The 16362-nt window shown below is 28.9% G+C and overlaps 2 protein-coding genes across 4 annotated transcripts; both read left to right on the plus strand.

The window, feature by feature from the left end:
• The first annotated feature begins 4201 nt into the window (after positions 1-4201).
• On the plus strand, positions 4202-5947 carry LOC124835098 (GATA transcription factor 7-like). 3 transcript variants are annotated; one of them, XM_047309978.2, is made up of 3 exons: positions 4202-4343; positions 4470-4811; positions 4958-5947. In XM_047309978.2, the coding sequence occupies exons 2-3, from the start codon at positions 4482-4484 to the stop codon at positions 5543-5545; spliced, it is 918 nt and encodes a 305-aa protein (XP_047165934.1). In that variant the 5' UTR covers positions 4202-4343; positions 4470-4481; the 3' UTR covers positions 5546-5947. The 3 variants fall into 3 exon arrangements, with proteins under 3 accessions (XP_047165934.1, XP_047165948.1, XP_047165940.1); XM_047309992.2 differs by having other exon boundaries at positions 4236-4343; positions 4455-4811; XM_047309984.2 differs by lacking the exon at positions 4202-4343 and having other exon boundaries at positions 4357-4811.
• A 6268-nt stretch (positions 5948-12215) lies between these two features.
• LOC124835088 (altered inheritance of mitochondria protein) lies at positions 12216-15669 on the plus strand. Its single transcript, XM_047309967.2, has 5 exons — positions 12216-12575; positions 13852-14021; positions 14500-14563; positions 15122-15188; positions 15305-15669. The coding sequence occupies exons 1-5, from the start codon at positions 12308-12310 to the stop codon at positions 15402-15404; spliced, it is 669 nt and encodes a 222-aa protein (XP_047165923.1). The 5' UTR covers positions 12216-12307; the 3' UTR covers positions 15405-15669.
• The last annotated feature ends 693 nt before the right edge of the window (positions 15670-16362 follow it).

The following is a 16362-nucleotide window of genomic DNA, read 5'->3' on the forward strand; positions in this document are numbered from 1 at the left end:
TATTAAAATAAAATTGTTGGAAAGTATCCAGCTATAATTATGAAAATATGATTATAATTTCAAGTGAATTGGTAGCACGTTTTTATTTCTTGTAGTGTTCCTTGATGGCTAGTGTAGCGTCGGCGGAATTTTGAATTAGTGAGTTACACGTGAAATAATTAGATAATTCGAACCGAGAAAATTACTCACACCACACACACCATTTCGAAAAAAACCAAATATACAACAAAATTAATAAATATATACTTTTTTTATGAAATTAGAAATTGTTTTCATATATCCCAATAGTGTCCAACACGTGTTTTAAAAAGGAAATTATGACGAATTTTAACTTCCAATACGAATAATTAATAATCACATTTGTTTATAAATTTTAAAGTACAAAATAGATAAATAGATAATACCTTGAATAGGCTACTCCATAACGCTCGTATTTAAAAACAAATTCGCACTATTTATAGAAAGATGTTTAATTATTAAAAAAACAAGGATTTAACCAAAAAAATATCAGAGAGAGAGAGAGTGTGTGTGTTTGTGAGTGAAGAGGTGTTGTATAAAAAATTAAAATAAAGAAAATTTGTATTCGATTATGTACTGTTTAAAAGTTGTATTTAACTTATAATCTGATATTAGATCATATATTTTCTTACTCGCAAGTTGCATATTGTTATAAATGAAGTTAAGATACACAGTGAGTAAAAATAAATTACATCAGTTTTATTTTGCAATGGGGTTAAAAATAATATTTGATGAATGTTATATTGTTTTTCACTGTTTAATATAAGGGTATTTAGGAAAAAAATATTTTTATTTGTTAAAAAAATATAATTTCCAACTTTGAAATATGTATGATTAGTTGTAAAATAAAATAATTTTCAAAAAATTGAAAATATCAAAAGGGAATAAAAGATATACACTGTAACAGTGAAAGTTAATAAAATAATAATGCATGAAAAAAAATTTAAAAATTGTATGATAATTTTAATGAAAGAAAGTTAATAGTACACGTATTGATAAGATAATTGGTTAGTCAAATGAGTTAGACTCGTGTATATTTCATGTATCATAATAGTATTAATTACTGATAAACAAAACTTATAAATTAACTAATGCTTACAATGTCAATTTTATAAAATTGTAATATTCTTTAATACATTAATTAGTTATTCACAATATATGTTAAGATAATTAATTTATGGAACGGAGTAATGAATACCAGTTCCATTTAATTTTATTCATTATGTTTCTTTATCATTTAGACGTGCTGTTTTTTTTTTTTTACACGGGGGTTAAGATTTCCCTGTATTTTTTTTATTATTATAGACGAAGAATTTTATATACTATTCTGTATTAAGGAATGTAATTAATATTTTGAATTTCACAAAAAAAGTTACTTATTTCTTTAATTAACTCATAATGTATTTTTAGTTTTACGTATCTAGTTCAATAAGTATATTAAACACTATGATCTAATAAAATTAATTTTGACCTAAAAATGGTTAAATAATATTTTAAAATATATATTTGTTTGTACATGTATTTATATATTAAACATATATATAAATAAATTTTGATAAGATGTCAATTATTTTTAAACTGAAATATTATTTGACTTGGAAATTGTCAATAATTTTTTTTAAAACTTTGTTATCGACTGCATGATGAATATCAATATTCTATCCTTAGTCATCTGAAGGAAAAAAAAATATTTGAATAATTTTGTACCTCAATTTTTAAATAATATAAAAAAATTAGGTGTGGAAATACCATTATCATACTATCGGGAAATATAAGTAAAGTTAGTCTTAAAACCGTCTAAAGTACGATTAATTTTGTAAAAGACATAATTTAGAGCAACTTTTTTCTCTAAAGAGGTAATCCATCAGCCTCGTTATGATAAATGGTTTTTACGAGTATTACTTTATGTGATTTTATATTATATTAAATACAATGCCAACTGTTTTAATTATTGATGTGACACTTTCGTAGGAACCCGCCTCCTTTAAATTATTTATTTAATTAAGAGTCATCATTACATTTTATTACACTTCTATGCTAAAATAATAAACCAACATTACTCCTTTCTTTTACACTTTTGTTTCTTTTTTACATTTCGTTTTTGCTTTAGGGTTACTTTGTTCTGTTAGATACGAGTGAAATGTTGATAGGTGATTTGAAGTGATTTGGATGGAAAAACGAATTAGAAAAGATAAATTTTGATTTACTAAAAAAGATAATTAATTTAAGTAAAAATTTCAATAATATATCATTAAACTTACATAGAAGAGTAAAATAAAACAAAAAAAACAACTCAAATTGAACCGAATCAAGTTGAATTAAAATGAGTTGTAAAAAGGTGAGCTTTAAATCCAACTGAAATATATTTATATCGAGCGTGAGACTATACATTAATGAGTGGTCAAATAGCCGTCCGATAACCGGTGGAACAATATGTCCAACAAACAACAAATATCGCTAGGATATGCTCTAATCTGACTTTGATATCATATTAAGAAGTAAACTTTAAGTCTAACTCAACCCACAAAACCAGTTTGTAAGGTGAGATTTGCACTCACTTATATATTATAAACTGGTCTTATCTCTAATCGATGTATCACCATGAGAGCATATCCTCTCTTTATAGTACAACAAACTCTTGGTTGAAACAACTCAATGTCCATCACCATGACTTCAACTTCTTCAAAAATATTATAAACTAGACTATACTAGACTTAAGAGGAAAATAAGTATGAGTTTAGTGTAATCTCAGACTTCATAAATGCACAATAGAAAAAAGATAATCTCAATTTTAATATACTTCACATTTCATCAATATGATTTTCCTTTTTTTTTACTGACTTAATGTTGCAAGATGATTTTTGTGTTGGAACAGTGATAGAAGACAAAATGCAAGAAATTTGATAAGAGTCATAGCTCTAAATTATGTTAAGAGACTCTGGACAAGTTAAGAGAGATACAACAAGCATCCAAAGAAACTTGATATGTTTTGGCTTTATGTTACTTTTAAAATATTAATTTTGTTTGGTTAAAAAAATTGGTTGAAAAAATAAAATAAATTATTATTTTTAGATATTAATAATTTTAAAACATTACTTGTTAATCATCAAGAATAACTATAAAAAGGTAGAAAATTATTAATAAATATAATTATTTTTAAAAAATATAAACTATTAAATATAGAGTCAACTAGTAATTCAACAAATAATTTCCACAAGTCTATAGATTGTTCCTTATATCACGCTGTATTTTCTTTTTCAAAACGTTTTTATCAAATTATCAGAGATCACTTAAACTAAACAGACACAATTTTTACATATCATATTATAACTAAACCAATTCTCACCTACAGATATTAAATAAGCCATGCCAGAAAATGTACTAACGAATTTCCATGTGCAAAAATAAATTACCTGGTCCCTACTTCAATCTGTGAAATTTTTAAAACAAATAATAATCGTGAAATTTAATGTATGTCTGAATATAAAACAAAAGTAATATATTTTTTATAGATTAATAATTTAATTTCTGTAATTTGAACAATTAATTTCGGTCCCTACGTGGCATGATTGGAGAATTAGAAAAGAAAATAGCGGGAAAAATAATCCAGAACTTGGCACATCACGAGGCGCGATTAACGCGTTGAAGCAAAGTTTTTGCTAATCTCCATTTCTGTGTTTTCTTTTCGCTGTGTTTCCCCTTTACGCTCATTATACATATTTCTTTTCAAATTTGAACACTCAAAAGTTGTGTCAACGCAACCCACCAGGTTTATTCATCATGGTATCTTTTGTTTTCGAAAACTTTCAGCGCCAAATTCTGATTAATTTCATCATTTCAATTCACTCCACACACATAGTCAAACCCACGCTTCATTCATACCCTGCAATGCAATTTGCAAAAATTAATAAAAGTAATAGTCAAAACCGGCATGTGACCTTAACGTTTTGTTCGGTTTTGTTTTGTTTGTAACGTAGAATTGGACCGGGCCAGCCAGTTTCTAGAGATTAGAATTGTAGCATAGTTTTCGAATTTTCACAAAGCCCTAATAAAATATAAAAAAATAAATAAATGAAAGAGACCAATAATAGTCAAGCCCCACCACCTGACCAAATGTCACGCCCTGAGTGCAGAAGTGCATGACCCTCGAGGAAAATTTAGTAGTGCCATATTTAAATAAAAAAAATGCTACTACTCACTTATTATAAGAGACCAAAACAAAAACAAAGAGAGATAAAGATAAACCAATACCTCAGACGCCTGTTTCGCCAAACCAAAGGAAACTCCACTGCACTTTCCTTCCCCTCTCTCTTTTCTCTAAGCAGGTAAAAATTTATTAAATTTATTAAACATGTTAAATCTTCAACAACGTTCGTGTTTGCCACAAAAAACATTAATCTAGGACCTGAGATTATATTCTGTCGTCACAATAATAGCTTTGAGGTCTGTAGGAACCAGAAAAAATGGAAGTTGCGGCGGCCGAAGCGCTGAAAACGAGCTTGCGGACAGAGTTCATCTTCCCGCAAGCAATCTGCGACGAGATTTTTTGTTTCAACGCCAACAACATTGTTGTCGGCGAAGATTTCTCCGTCGACGACCTTCTTGACTTTTCCAACGGCGAATTCCAGCTTGGAAAGGATTTCGATGTGTACGAGGAAGAGGAAGACGAGGAAAAAGACAGCACCTCCGGTTCCTCGCAGGACCGAACCGAAGACGACAGCAATTCCAATTCCACCGCCGGCGGCGGCGTTGGCGACTCGGACTCCGTCTTCGCCGGGGAATTAACAGTTCCTGTGAGTTTTCTATTCTTCGTATTTTTTGCTTTTTTTAATTTATATAAAATTTAAAATATAATTAAATTTATTTCGAACAATCTTTTGTTTGTTTGTATTTTGAAGAAACAAAAGGAATAATGCTTCGTTTGGGTTTAATTTTGAAGGCGGATGATGTGGCGGACCTGGAATGGGTTTCTCATTTTGTAGACGATTCTCTCCCTGAGCTTTCTCTTTTGTACCCTGTCCCTTCGGAACAAACAAGGGTATGGGCCGAAGCAAAACCTAGACCGGGACGGGCCCAAAACGGTTCAGCGATTCCCAGAAGGCCGAGAACCGGAAAGAGTAGGAAGCCCAACGCTCGCGTGTGGTCTTTTACGGTGTCGCCGCCGTCTTTGTGTTTTCCGGTGTTGGCTGGCTCCGTTGAGTTTGGCGAGCCGACGGCTAAAAAGCAGAAGAAAAAGGCCGAGGCCCAAATTGGGACCCAGTTTCAGCGACGGTGCAGCCACTGCCAGGTGCAGAAAACGCCGCAGTGGAGGACCGGTCCACTGGGGCCCAAAACACTCTGTAACGCTTGCGGGGTTCGGTTCAAGTCCGGTCGGCTTTTTCCAGAGTACAGACCGGCCTGTAGCCCAACTTTCTCTGGCGATATTCACTCAAATAGCCATCGTAAGGTGTTGGAGATGAGGCGTAGAAAGGAGACCAGCGAACCGCAAACCGGTTCAGACCGGCCTCAACTGGTCCCAAGCTTTTGAATTTTGCACACCAAACTTGGATACAATTTATTAGGTGTTTTAAATGTTTTTTCTGATCAGAATTGAAACTTCCAAGGCAGAAATTTAATTCTGAATGAGCAACAACATTTTTATTAGGACCGTGTCTAAGTTTTGTTTGAATTAATAGTTCCTTAGGGAATAGAGTAGATTAGGTCAACGAACCGGTCTGAACCGGTTTGGTATTTGTTCCACAGTGATTAATTAGTGATTTAAATTAGTAGTAGTGAAATAGGGAGGTAGCAGACATTAGGAAGGTCTTGATTATTGTATTACATTTTTCTAGCCTAGTTTTAATTGATTAATTAATGAGATATGGTTAAATCCAGAAAAAGAAAAATTAATTAAAAATTTATGAGAACATTGTTCTTGGCCTTATATATATCTACTTTTGTCAAGTTGAGTTGATATTTTATTTGACTCTCTTTGTAACCCATACTTTGGCTTTTGAATTTTGATAGAATCATTCATGATTTTGAGTTTGTGCATGTATGAATGTATTATAGTGCAGTGAGAAAGAAAGAGAGAGGAAAGGTGGGGCTGAGAGTGATTGAAGCAATAAAGTTGGGTTGGCTTGATTTCAGACCATTCAAACTGTTCTATCCTTCTATTATTACCTTTCATAGTGTATATATATATATATATATATATATATATATACAAACTACTCACAAAATTTTAATTACTTAAAGAAAAATGTACTTTAGGTTTAAAAGTCTAATACTCTTTTTCTTATGGCTTAATTATTTTAAGAAATCAATAATTTTTCTAATTTTAATAAAATATTGATGATTTTTAAAGTGAAGGATAAGAATATAAAATAATCTTAACTTGAATTTTTAAAATAATAGTTAAATGAAAAATCTATTTAAAATATGGGATTAAAGGTAAAAGAGGGAGTAATTGATATTACCTTTTTTAAAAGTTTATTTTACTTTATTATGATTGTTTTTAAGATAATTCCTTTTTCTTTTTCCTAATTAATTAATTCATTTTCATTCAAATGCATTTTTTTATGAGATAACCAATGAAGTATATTATATATGGAGAGTTTTATAAGTAGATTAAGGTGAAAATAAAAATCCTATGAAAAAGATTGAAAGTACTCCATCTTTACCTTTGTGTTTGTGGCTACACGCATCAATGGTGAGTCATGTCCATGTTTAATGGTTAGGAGACATGACTTATACTTTACGAAAAATGGTTGTATTTCCTTTTTCCTTTTGAAGGTAAAATTTCTTTATTTTTTAATCTAGTTAAGGACATTAATTAAGCGAGTGAAATATTTTTTTGAAAAATATGTTATCGTGTTAAATAATCTTAGGATAAAAAGTGTTAGAACTGTTTATTTTTATTAGATTATTTTAAAATTTAAGACGACATTAATCATTCGTAATTTTATCTTTGTTTAATTATTAAACAATTTGTATGATGTAGTTGGAGAATTAATATTGAAAATAATTTTCGCAAAATCTAATCACCTTTTTATTTTAAATCCTTTAAGATTGGAATTTTATGCATGGTAGTCCCCCGAGGAAGTTGCCAAGAAATTATCATCGCATAACTCTTTGGGTAATTTTTACGTTTCGAAAAATCGGTTTCGTGATTTTTATCACGAGAATACATTTTTTAAAAGGAACAAAACAAAACCATGGCATAACCACGATTTACGAAAATCACTTTTTTTTTAGTATACGTAAGAAAAAACACTTGCAATTCATAATCCTTTCCAAAAAGGGTCAAAAAAGCACTTATTGATCAATGGTTGATGAACTACTTTTTTTATTTGTTGGAGTTTTGTGGGTTGTTATTGTTAGGTTTGGTCACTTTTTGATATTATTATTACTAATAATAAGAATAATAATAATTAAAAGTGAAGGGATTGAAGTTAATCAAAGGTGTTTATGGACCAAATTAGTTTATAAAGTAGTTGAAATTTAGAATATAAGTCAATACTAAGATAATTTTTTTTTAAAGTTAACTAATTGAATTAAATGCGTTTAATGAGAACAGCTAAAGAAATTATTTGACAAATGTATGTAATGATATAGATTGCTATATTTGGTTATGTGTCTACATAGGTTTGAGTTATGTGTCACTTTCTAATTCCACTTTTAAAATTGCTTCTAATCTATTTCCACCTTTAAAATTGCTTCTAATAGTATGTGAACTTAAAAATTTGGCATGCTGCCAAGAAATTATGGAAATTTGATGACTTTACACATTCTATTACCAACTATTATAGAAAAAGATATAAAAAATATACTCCCACCTTATTTTTTCTGAAAAAAAAATGTTATTTATATTTATGAAAGAAATCAAATTTTTAGAGGATTTGTGGAGTTTGATTTACGTTTTGTTGTAGTCTGGTCATTAGAAAATCTTCTATAATACTTGCTATTATTATAATAATTGAAATTAAATATGTATTATTATTTTAGTCCACATTTTAATCACATATTTTTATTTTTAGTAGTTAATGTAAGTACTAGTTGTCTTTTATTAAGACTTAATTAGTTTTGAAAGTTAGATGTAAACATGTAAATGTTGCATGAGTTAACTAAGTGGTTCACAACAAAATGATTATTTTGCAAAGTGAATGAAGGAGAGGATCACATGACTCTCACATGCCTACTACTACTACTATTATTATTATTATTATTTTTATTTTTATTTTTACTATTATTATTATTATTATTATTATTATTATTATTATTATTATTATTATTATTATTATTATTATTATTATTATTTTGTTTTATGTTATTTTGTTTTGTGTTATTTTGTTATCAATTTCAGATAAAAAGAGTAAGGTGGGCGATAGTTTGTAAGTAATTTCGTATCTATCATTTATAGTTTATAGAGTATATTTAACTAAATTTTTATTAGATATTAAAAAATTATATTTTTTATTAAATTATGGTTATTTAGTTTATTTTTTTAATTGGATGATGTGGTTATCATATTATTTATTATTTATTATTTAATATTTTAAGAGAGGTCAATTTTTGAAATTAATATAATATCATATTATGGTTAGTATAAAAGTCAAATGGCTTTTATTACTTCAATATTATATTTTATATTAAATAATTCATACTTTTTAACATATAAAAACTAGTAACTAAAATGACAAAGATATAAGTTACTCACTTCCAGTAGTCAACTGAAAAATATAATTTTTTAAATATTTCAATTTGTAAATTCCTTAACTTGATTATATATTATTCAAATTAATAATGTTTTCATTCAAATTGAATATTTCATAAAGAAATTACTTTTTATTTAAGTATATCTGTTTGTTTTAACTTTGTTGTTAATGATTTCACTAAATCATCTCACATATTATATTGTTACAACAAAAAAATATCATGCAACCGAACAGAAAAAGGAAACGAATGTAGATTAAAGGAAATATTGTATTTAGAGTCTTACAAAATTAAATATTGTATTTTTTTTGTAATATTTGTTTTCAGTCATTATTAGCAATATGACAATCCTTAATTACTAATTCTTGCGACAACTTTCCATTCTAAAACAACAAAATGTAATATATACTGTTAAAATTACGACCATATATGTGTTTTTTACATATAAGCAAACACAAACTCTTAGACATCTCTGGTTTCTTGATCTGGTAAACGTTTACTTATTGAGTTTGACGTCAAACAACAATTAATTTGAGTTAATGAAACTTCAAGTTTTTTCTGTATAGACTTAAAAACTTTATACTGATTTTTAAAAAAATAAATATAATGACATATAAATAAATAAAAACACTCCTAATAGTGAGTTAACAAGGAAAAAAAATTACAGGTTAAGATTACTTTATGTTATGCGTAAGAACCTAGGTTTTCTTATAAATCTCTTTTCTTCTTTTTTTTATCTTTTTTTTCTCCTTTTTCTTCTTCTTCCCTCGTCACTCTTCTCTTTTCCTTTTTTTCTTTCTTTGCAAAACCTTGGTGTGAGAGAAAATGAGCAATAAGAGGAAACTTATTCCTCCTTGTGGAAAGACGATTTCCGTTTGTGGATGCAGTAGTAACGACGTTCTCTTCACAACAGCGGAGTTGCGGCTTCTTCAAGGTAAGTTTCCAGTGACTCTAACACAACGTTCTAGCTTACCCTTATGTGGATCGATGTATGTTATATGTGATTCATATATATCTTATTCTAAATGTTACATGACTTGTTTTGTATCTCACTTACCCTTGTGTTTGTATACTGTTTTTATGTACTTGTGCTTAAATCTTGGCTATGATCATCTAGTAGGGTGTGAGCATAGAGTGATGAGGTGAAAGTGGAGCAAGTTTTTTATGACGATACCCCTGATGCATAAATATATATTAGTAATTATTTGTTTTAGATCTGTCTTCTTTTAATGGTTGAGATTATCATTCTTATATATAGTTTTGACACATCTATATTGTATATAAAGTTTAAATTTACGGTTACTTTTGCATAACTTAATCTACCTACATCTTTTCGTATATAGGTTGAATAGATTTTGATATTAAACTTATAAATAGAAGGGTTATATATATTTTTATTTTTTAAATTTAGATATAAAATTAAAATTTATTTTTGGTCTCATATAATATATTTTTATCTTTAAACTTAAAAACTAAATAAATAAAATTTATTTAACTTAATAATATTAACTTTTTTATGTGTTAAATAATATTTTAGTTGATATTTGAATGTATTAACGAAGAAATAATTATTCAAATAACAGTTTATTACATAAATTAACATATAAAAAAATAATATAATTAAGTTAAAATAATTATATTGATTTATTTTGAGAACTAAAGTTTAATTCAAAAATCAATTTGAATTTTGTGTATAAGTTTATGAACTATAAACCAATTTAATTGTAAATAAAATAATTATCACTTTAAAAAGGAGTGTTTTTTTTTCTTAAAAATCTTATAAAAATTGCTTATAGGAAAAAGCAAGAAATAAGGTTGTCCATGTGAGAGGTAGTTGCTGGTAGGACAAGACAAACTTAGAAGCACCCTCCATTCAAAGAGGTAGTATGTAATAAAATAATCCAAATGAAAAACACCATAATTCATGTGCACATGACAAACACTAGGCCTTGCCTACTTGAGAAGGCAATCACCATTACCCTAATAATCAATTTCCAAAATCTTTTATAAAAGTATCATGATCTCTTTTCAATTTATTTATTTCTTTTAATATATAGTACATACAATTTTTTTTTGTTCTTTTTAATTATGACTTCTGAATACATATAAAACTGCTAAAAACAGTACACAATCTTGTAAATTAAGAACATTTTATGTAAACATAGTATAATCTGTTAAACTGAGATAAAGTTAGTGAATATAACAAATTAAAATAAATGTGTAGAGCAAGTAAGATGTTCTTATCGTAAAATGTAAATTAAGGTAAAAAAGTATTACACAAGGTCAGAAATTACTGGGTAAAGCAAATAAATACTGTGAAATGTAAAGAAATGATTAAGTAAAAAAAAGTAAAATTGTAAAATTAGTTTAGTAATAAAAGTGGAGGTGAGAAAAAATTTGGTTCCCTCGTTCTATTAACATTAAAAAAATATAATATCAATTTGAAAGGTTTAAAAGGTTGATGAAAAGAGTATCATAAGTTTAATACATACACTAATAAAATATTTGCGGATAAAAAATATTAACTATATTTTTACATCATTGTTTATAAATAATAAATTATAAATAATTATTAAAGTGGAATATTATAATGATTTCGTGAATGAATAATTTCAGGAAATTAAGATAAGTACTTTTTTCTTTTACTTTAATAAATATAAAAAATTTCACTTTAGTTTTATGGGTTAAAGTTTTTTATTTTTTTACAATTTGAATTTTGTTTAAATTGTACCATTTGAAAGGAATAAATTTATTCTATATTACACATTCAAAAGTTATTTTTTGATGCAAAAAAAGTTTTAGATAGTATAATATGGAAAAAAAAATTTAGATTATATAATTTAAAATTGCAAAATTTAGAAATATTTCTACTTATAATTATGTAATTTGAAAGTTATTTTTGAGTTTTGAATTATACACTTTAAAAATAATTGTTGACTTTTGAATTTATTTTTTGTACTTTTGAATTTCACAATAAAAAATAATCTTTTGTATGAAAAAATAATTTAATTTCACATTCATCTTTTATAGAAAAGTATTTTAAATTGTGCAATATGAATGTCATTTTTTGAATAGTTTTTTTAAATTGCACAATTTATAAATTATTGGTAAAGACTGAAAAAAATTCTTTCCTCATAATATAGTGTGATATATTAGTTTCTTTTAAGTATGAAAATAGAAAATATATAATAACAATAAAACATGACTGAAAGAATAATGACAGAAGAAAATGAATAAGGGGCAGCCATAAAGACATGGAAAAAAATAATATAGAAAATAAAGGTATATTTGCCTTTTAAATAAGTTACAGAGGTGCGGAAAGAACCAGGTGGTGCAGGAAGAAGTACCATGATTTTTAGATGTGGGGGTACAGAGAGAAAAGTGGGGAGGTGTAGGAAGTAACACTCTTTGGATTCGCAATAAGATCCAAAACTAACAAAGTCAAAGCCCAACCCAAAATGCAATGTGGTGTCCTGTATCTATGGCTTTGTTTTATGCAGAATTAGTGTCTTTCCCCTGCTTCCACATTGAAATCAAAAACAGACATGGGAACTTGACAGAGTAAGAAGATCGAATAATCCAATCCCAATCGACGATGACGATCCCAGAAGACGAAGCTGCAGCCTCAGGAGCAGGAAGTGATCAACCTCAGAATCCCATTCCCAACGGTAACCCAAATCAAAATCCAAATGCAAATCCATATCCAAATCCAAATTCCAATCAAAACCCTAACCCTAACTCGCCTCATACCACTAAAGGATCCATAGGAAAATCGTGCAAGGGATGCGCCTACTACTCATCGGTTTATAAAACCAAATCCAAAAACCCCACATGCGTGGGCTTCTCCAGAACGCTCCAGCAAGGTCACTCTCTCTTGGTCTACAATTCATTTTTTTGGCGTTTGGTTCGATTCTTGAAAAAAATTATATCAGTTAAAATAGAAGGGGCATGAAATGAAATTCTGTGGGTGAAAGTTTTAAAATCTTGTTACTGAATTCAAACATTGTATTCTGAGCAAAGTAAATGTATATATTAATTCAGAGCTATGTTGATATCTATTTAGCAGAGTAATTTTTTATTTTTGTGGAGTACCTATTCCTTTAGTTGTAGTTTGATGCATAACAATTTATTCAGGATGACATTGCATTTATTGTTTTGAATTGAGTTGCAGCTGGATTCTTATTTGCTTGCTGTGACAGTTAGTTTGTACAGAAATCATTTGAAATTGATTAAGATGACATTTGTTCTCATCCTGTTATGTGTTACTGAGAAAAATCATCAATAGTAGTCTGTGGCGAGAGAGGGAGCCGGGTTAGCACTTAGCAGACGCAAAATCATTTATAGCTCAAACAAAAATCATTTAAAACTTATTTTGTTTCCTTTTTCCTTTTTTGTTGCGAACTATCATTCAAAATTTTCACATGTACTCGATAATCTTGAAAATTAATATTCTTTGGAATCCTAATGTATAGTTTTTTGGTTGTGGCAATAAGCATGCATATTTTTCTATTAAGAATTTCGCCCCTGTATATTTTCTATGCGGTTTTCCTTTTTTTATTACGAACTTTGATTAAAGTTTTACTCATGCACTTGATAATCTTGAAACTTAATATTTTTTGGAAGTCTAATATATGCTGTTTTTGTGTTGTGGCAATAAGCATGCATATTTTTCTATTAAGAATTTCGCCCCTGTATATTTTCTATGCGGTTTTCCTTTTTTATTACGAACTTTGATTAAAGTTTTACTCATGCACTTGATAATCTTGAAACTTAATATTTTTTGGAAGTCTAATATATGCTGTTTTTGTGTTGTGGCAATAAACATGCAAATTTTTCTATTAAGATTTCCAATCCTGTAGGTTTAAAATGTTTACTTTATTTCTCACTTCTTCAATTTGTCATTTTAGTTAGTCAGTATACTTGTTAGTCATTACTACCATTTTTTCACAGTTAACCTTTATCTAAATTATTCTATTACTACTTGTGAGTACTTTATTTTTTATGTTAGATATTGCAGTTTATGTTTCTTTTGGATTGGGTTTATTGTCTATAATTTTCTCTGCTCATGAGAGGTTAATATTTGTTTATTATAAGCCTTTAATATTTGTCTATAATTGATGTTCTTATTCATATAACCAGTACCCCCTTTTCTTGTGGGAGAAACTGAGTTGGAAGCTATGAAAGAGGGCCGCAGTCTTGCAAATTTCAAGTATGCCTGTATTGGGTACTCCGTTTACTTAGACGACAAAGACTCTTCAGCTGACTCTCAAGATAAAAAGGCGAAATTGCCCTTTTGCCTTGGTCTAGAGGTTATATATATTGATTGCCATTCCATTGTAGTTTATTTATTTTCTAAAACCTGGTTTATGCTGTTCCATGGATTTCTTGGATGTTGGCTCATATTTTTTGTAATATAAAGCTGCATATATCATGCCACAAGCAACAATTTGTTACAGGAGGGAAACAAATAATCAACTTGTGAAGTCGTTAAAGATAAAAGAGAACTGCTAAAACCATAGCATCACTATTAATAGTTATGCAGAGACACTTAAGTAATTTGGGTCTGCTTGTCTAATAGGTTTCATTTATTATTTGGGGGAACTCGCATGATTTCCATCCACCCAATAGTGAAGAGTCTAAAAGGTTGTTGCTAGCAACCTCGCATTTCTCAAAAAAAAATAACAATAAAAAGTGAAAAAGTGAGGATGCGGTGGTGCAGCAGTGATCACTTAAACTGTGGACGATAAATGTGGTCTCAGTTTTTGACACTATTAACATATATTTCAGGTTGTCTTAGAAGAGAAACCAAATCCTGCTGTTGGCCATGTTTCTGCTACTCATAAAACTGAAGGTATTGAAATTCTTAGTTTTTATTTTATTTTTTATTTTTATAGTTATAGACTTCTCGGTTATTTCTTTCTTTTTCAATCATTCATCATTTCAAACATATTTGGAGAATTTTATTTGATCTTGGAGATGATTAATTTTTTTTTCTTCATTATATTAATGATAACTTTCCCAAAATGGCAAACATTTATACTGGAATTTCATTGCAAAGTCATAGAACCAGTTGGACATCTTATCTGTTGCGTTGTGTACGTTTCCAACATTATCGAGTTGTTCTCAATAACCGAAGTGTATTGTAGAAGGAACAATAAGAGACTATTAGAGAATTAGACCTATGTGCCAGTGTATAACATAAAGTCGTTAGTATGACAATTATTAGTTGCGGTTATGTACTTAGAAAGAAACTGTTTCATGTTAAAAATGATTTTCATGGTTTTGCTGATTACTTATTTTATTAGTTAAGATTCTTCAGTTATTTTTAGTTAGTTTCATCTCTTTTATTTGTGCATTTTACTTATTGTGCCTTTTCATTTCTGGGATTTATGTCTTGTTTGTCCTGAAGATGAACATGGTACTCCTAAACCTGGAAGATACACCCCTCCAAATCGTACAACCGAGTTCTTCAACAGGCAAGTGGAAGTTTTTAGCATACACGAGTTAACTTTTGTTGTACGTTTTTGCCGGCTAGCTACACGAGTACTGAGGATGCAGCTCATTCTAACACCGTAAGATTCTAAATTTGCAGGTTTCAAAGAAATGCAGGCCTGGTGGTATCCGGTGTTGCCAAAGACTTGAACAGAGCGGGTAACTACGTGAAAGATCTCCTAAATGACATTCTAAACTAATTCTACAATACACCTTGCATGTTTGGTAAATCCATGCTCCCTTAAGACGATTTTAGAATCCGATCATCAGCCCTGATGTGCAAGGTGCATTATAGAACTACTTCGACATTCTATCTAGGCCAACGAAGGTTACTGTTGTTTTAATTCGCGTCGGAAATAAATTCAATTTTGCATACTGGCTATTTTTTCTTTATCTTAGGTCAATTTTTTTATACAGGTAATTGAATTATAAATAATATTTACACAATGGCCACTTTCTATACCACATTCTGAATTTGTTTAAAATATTTTGTTTTCTGTCGCGAGTTTATGTGTATAGTTTTGGATTTTGATATACGGAAGAGTGTGTTTTTGGTTCGATAACCTGTGGTCTTCCAATGTGGACCCCCAATATTGGTACTGGTTTGACAGTCGCCTATTGTTTTTTTTATTGAATTGATAGTAAAAGTTCAAATGGACCAATGTGTTTGACATGGCATACTTGGTCCTTTTTTTCTTTCATTTGTTAGAATCGAATGTTTGCTGTCTAAGTTGATGCTTGAATGTCAATGAAAGTGCTTAATCATCCATTGTAATAGGTTTACAAAGTATCGAGATTAAGTTTTATTTGGAGGATTGCAGAATGTTAAGCATAAGAGAATTCTTGCTGTAAGAAGTAAAATGCACATTCGTATTGATTTTCTATGGAAAAATTGATTATTTTGATAACACTAAATAAGAAAGAAAAAAAAGAAAGAGAGCATATTTTTTGTGCTACCACGAACAGGGAAATAAAGAACATTTATGTTCTCAGTAGCCGCTCTTCCTTTTGGAATCACTAGCTCATTAACTAATAACAGGGAAGCATTTCTCATTTTTATGGACAAATTAATAAAATCACTCCAGCTCGACGCGTGTCTATTAACGATAAAAGGCTTTAGAAATACTAGCTTCTAATTGCTCCGATAGAAATTGAATC

The sequence above is a fragment of the Vigna umbellata genome, chromosome 3 (genome assembly GCF_029865625.1).
Source record: "Vigna umbellata cultivar VRB3 chromosome 3, Vumbellata_1.0, whole genome shotgun sequence".
NCBI lineage: Eukaryota > Viridiplantae > Streptophyta > Magnoliopsida > Fabales > Fabaceae > Vigna > Vigna umbellata.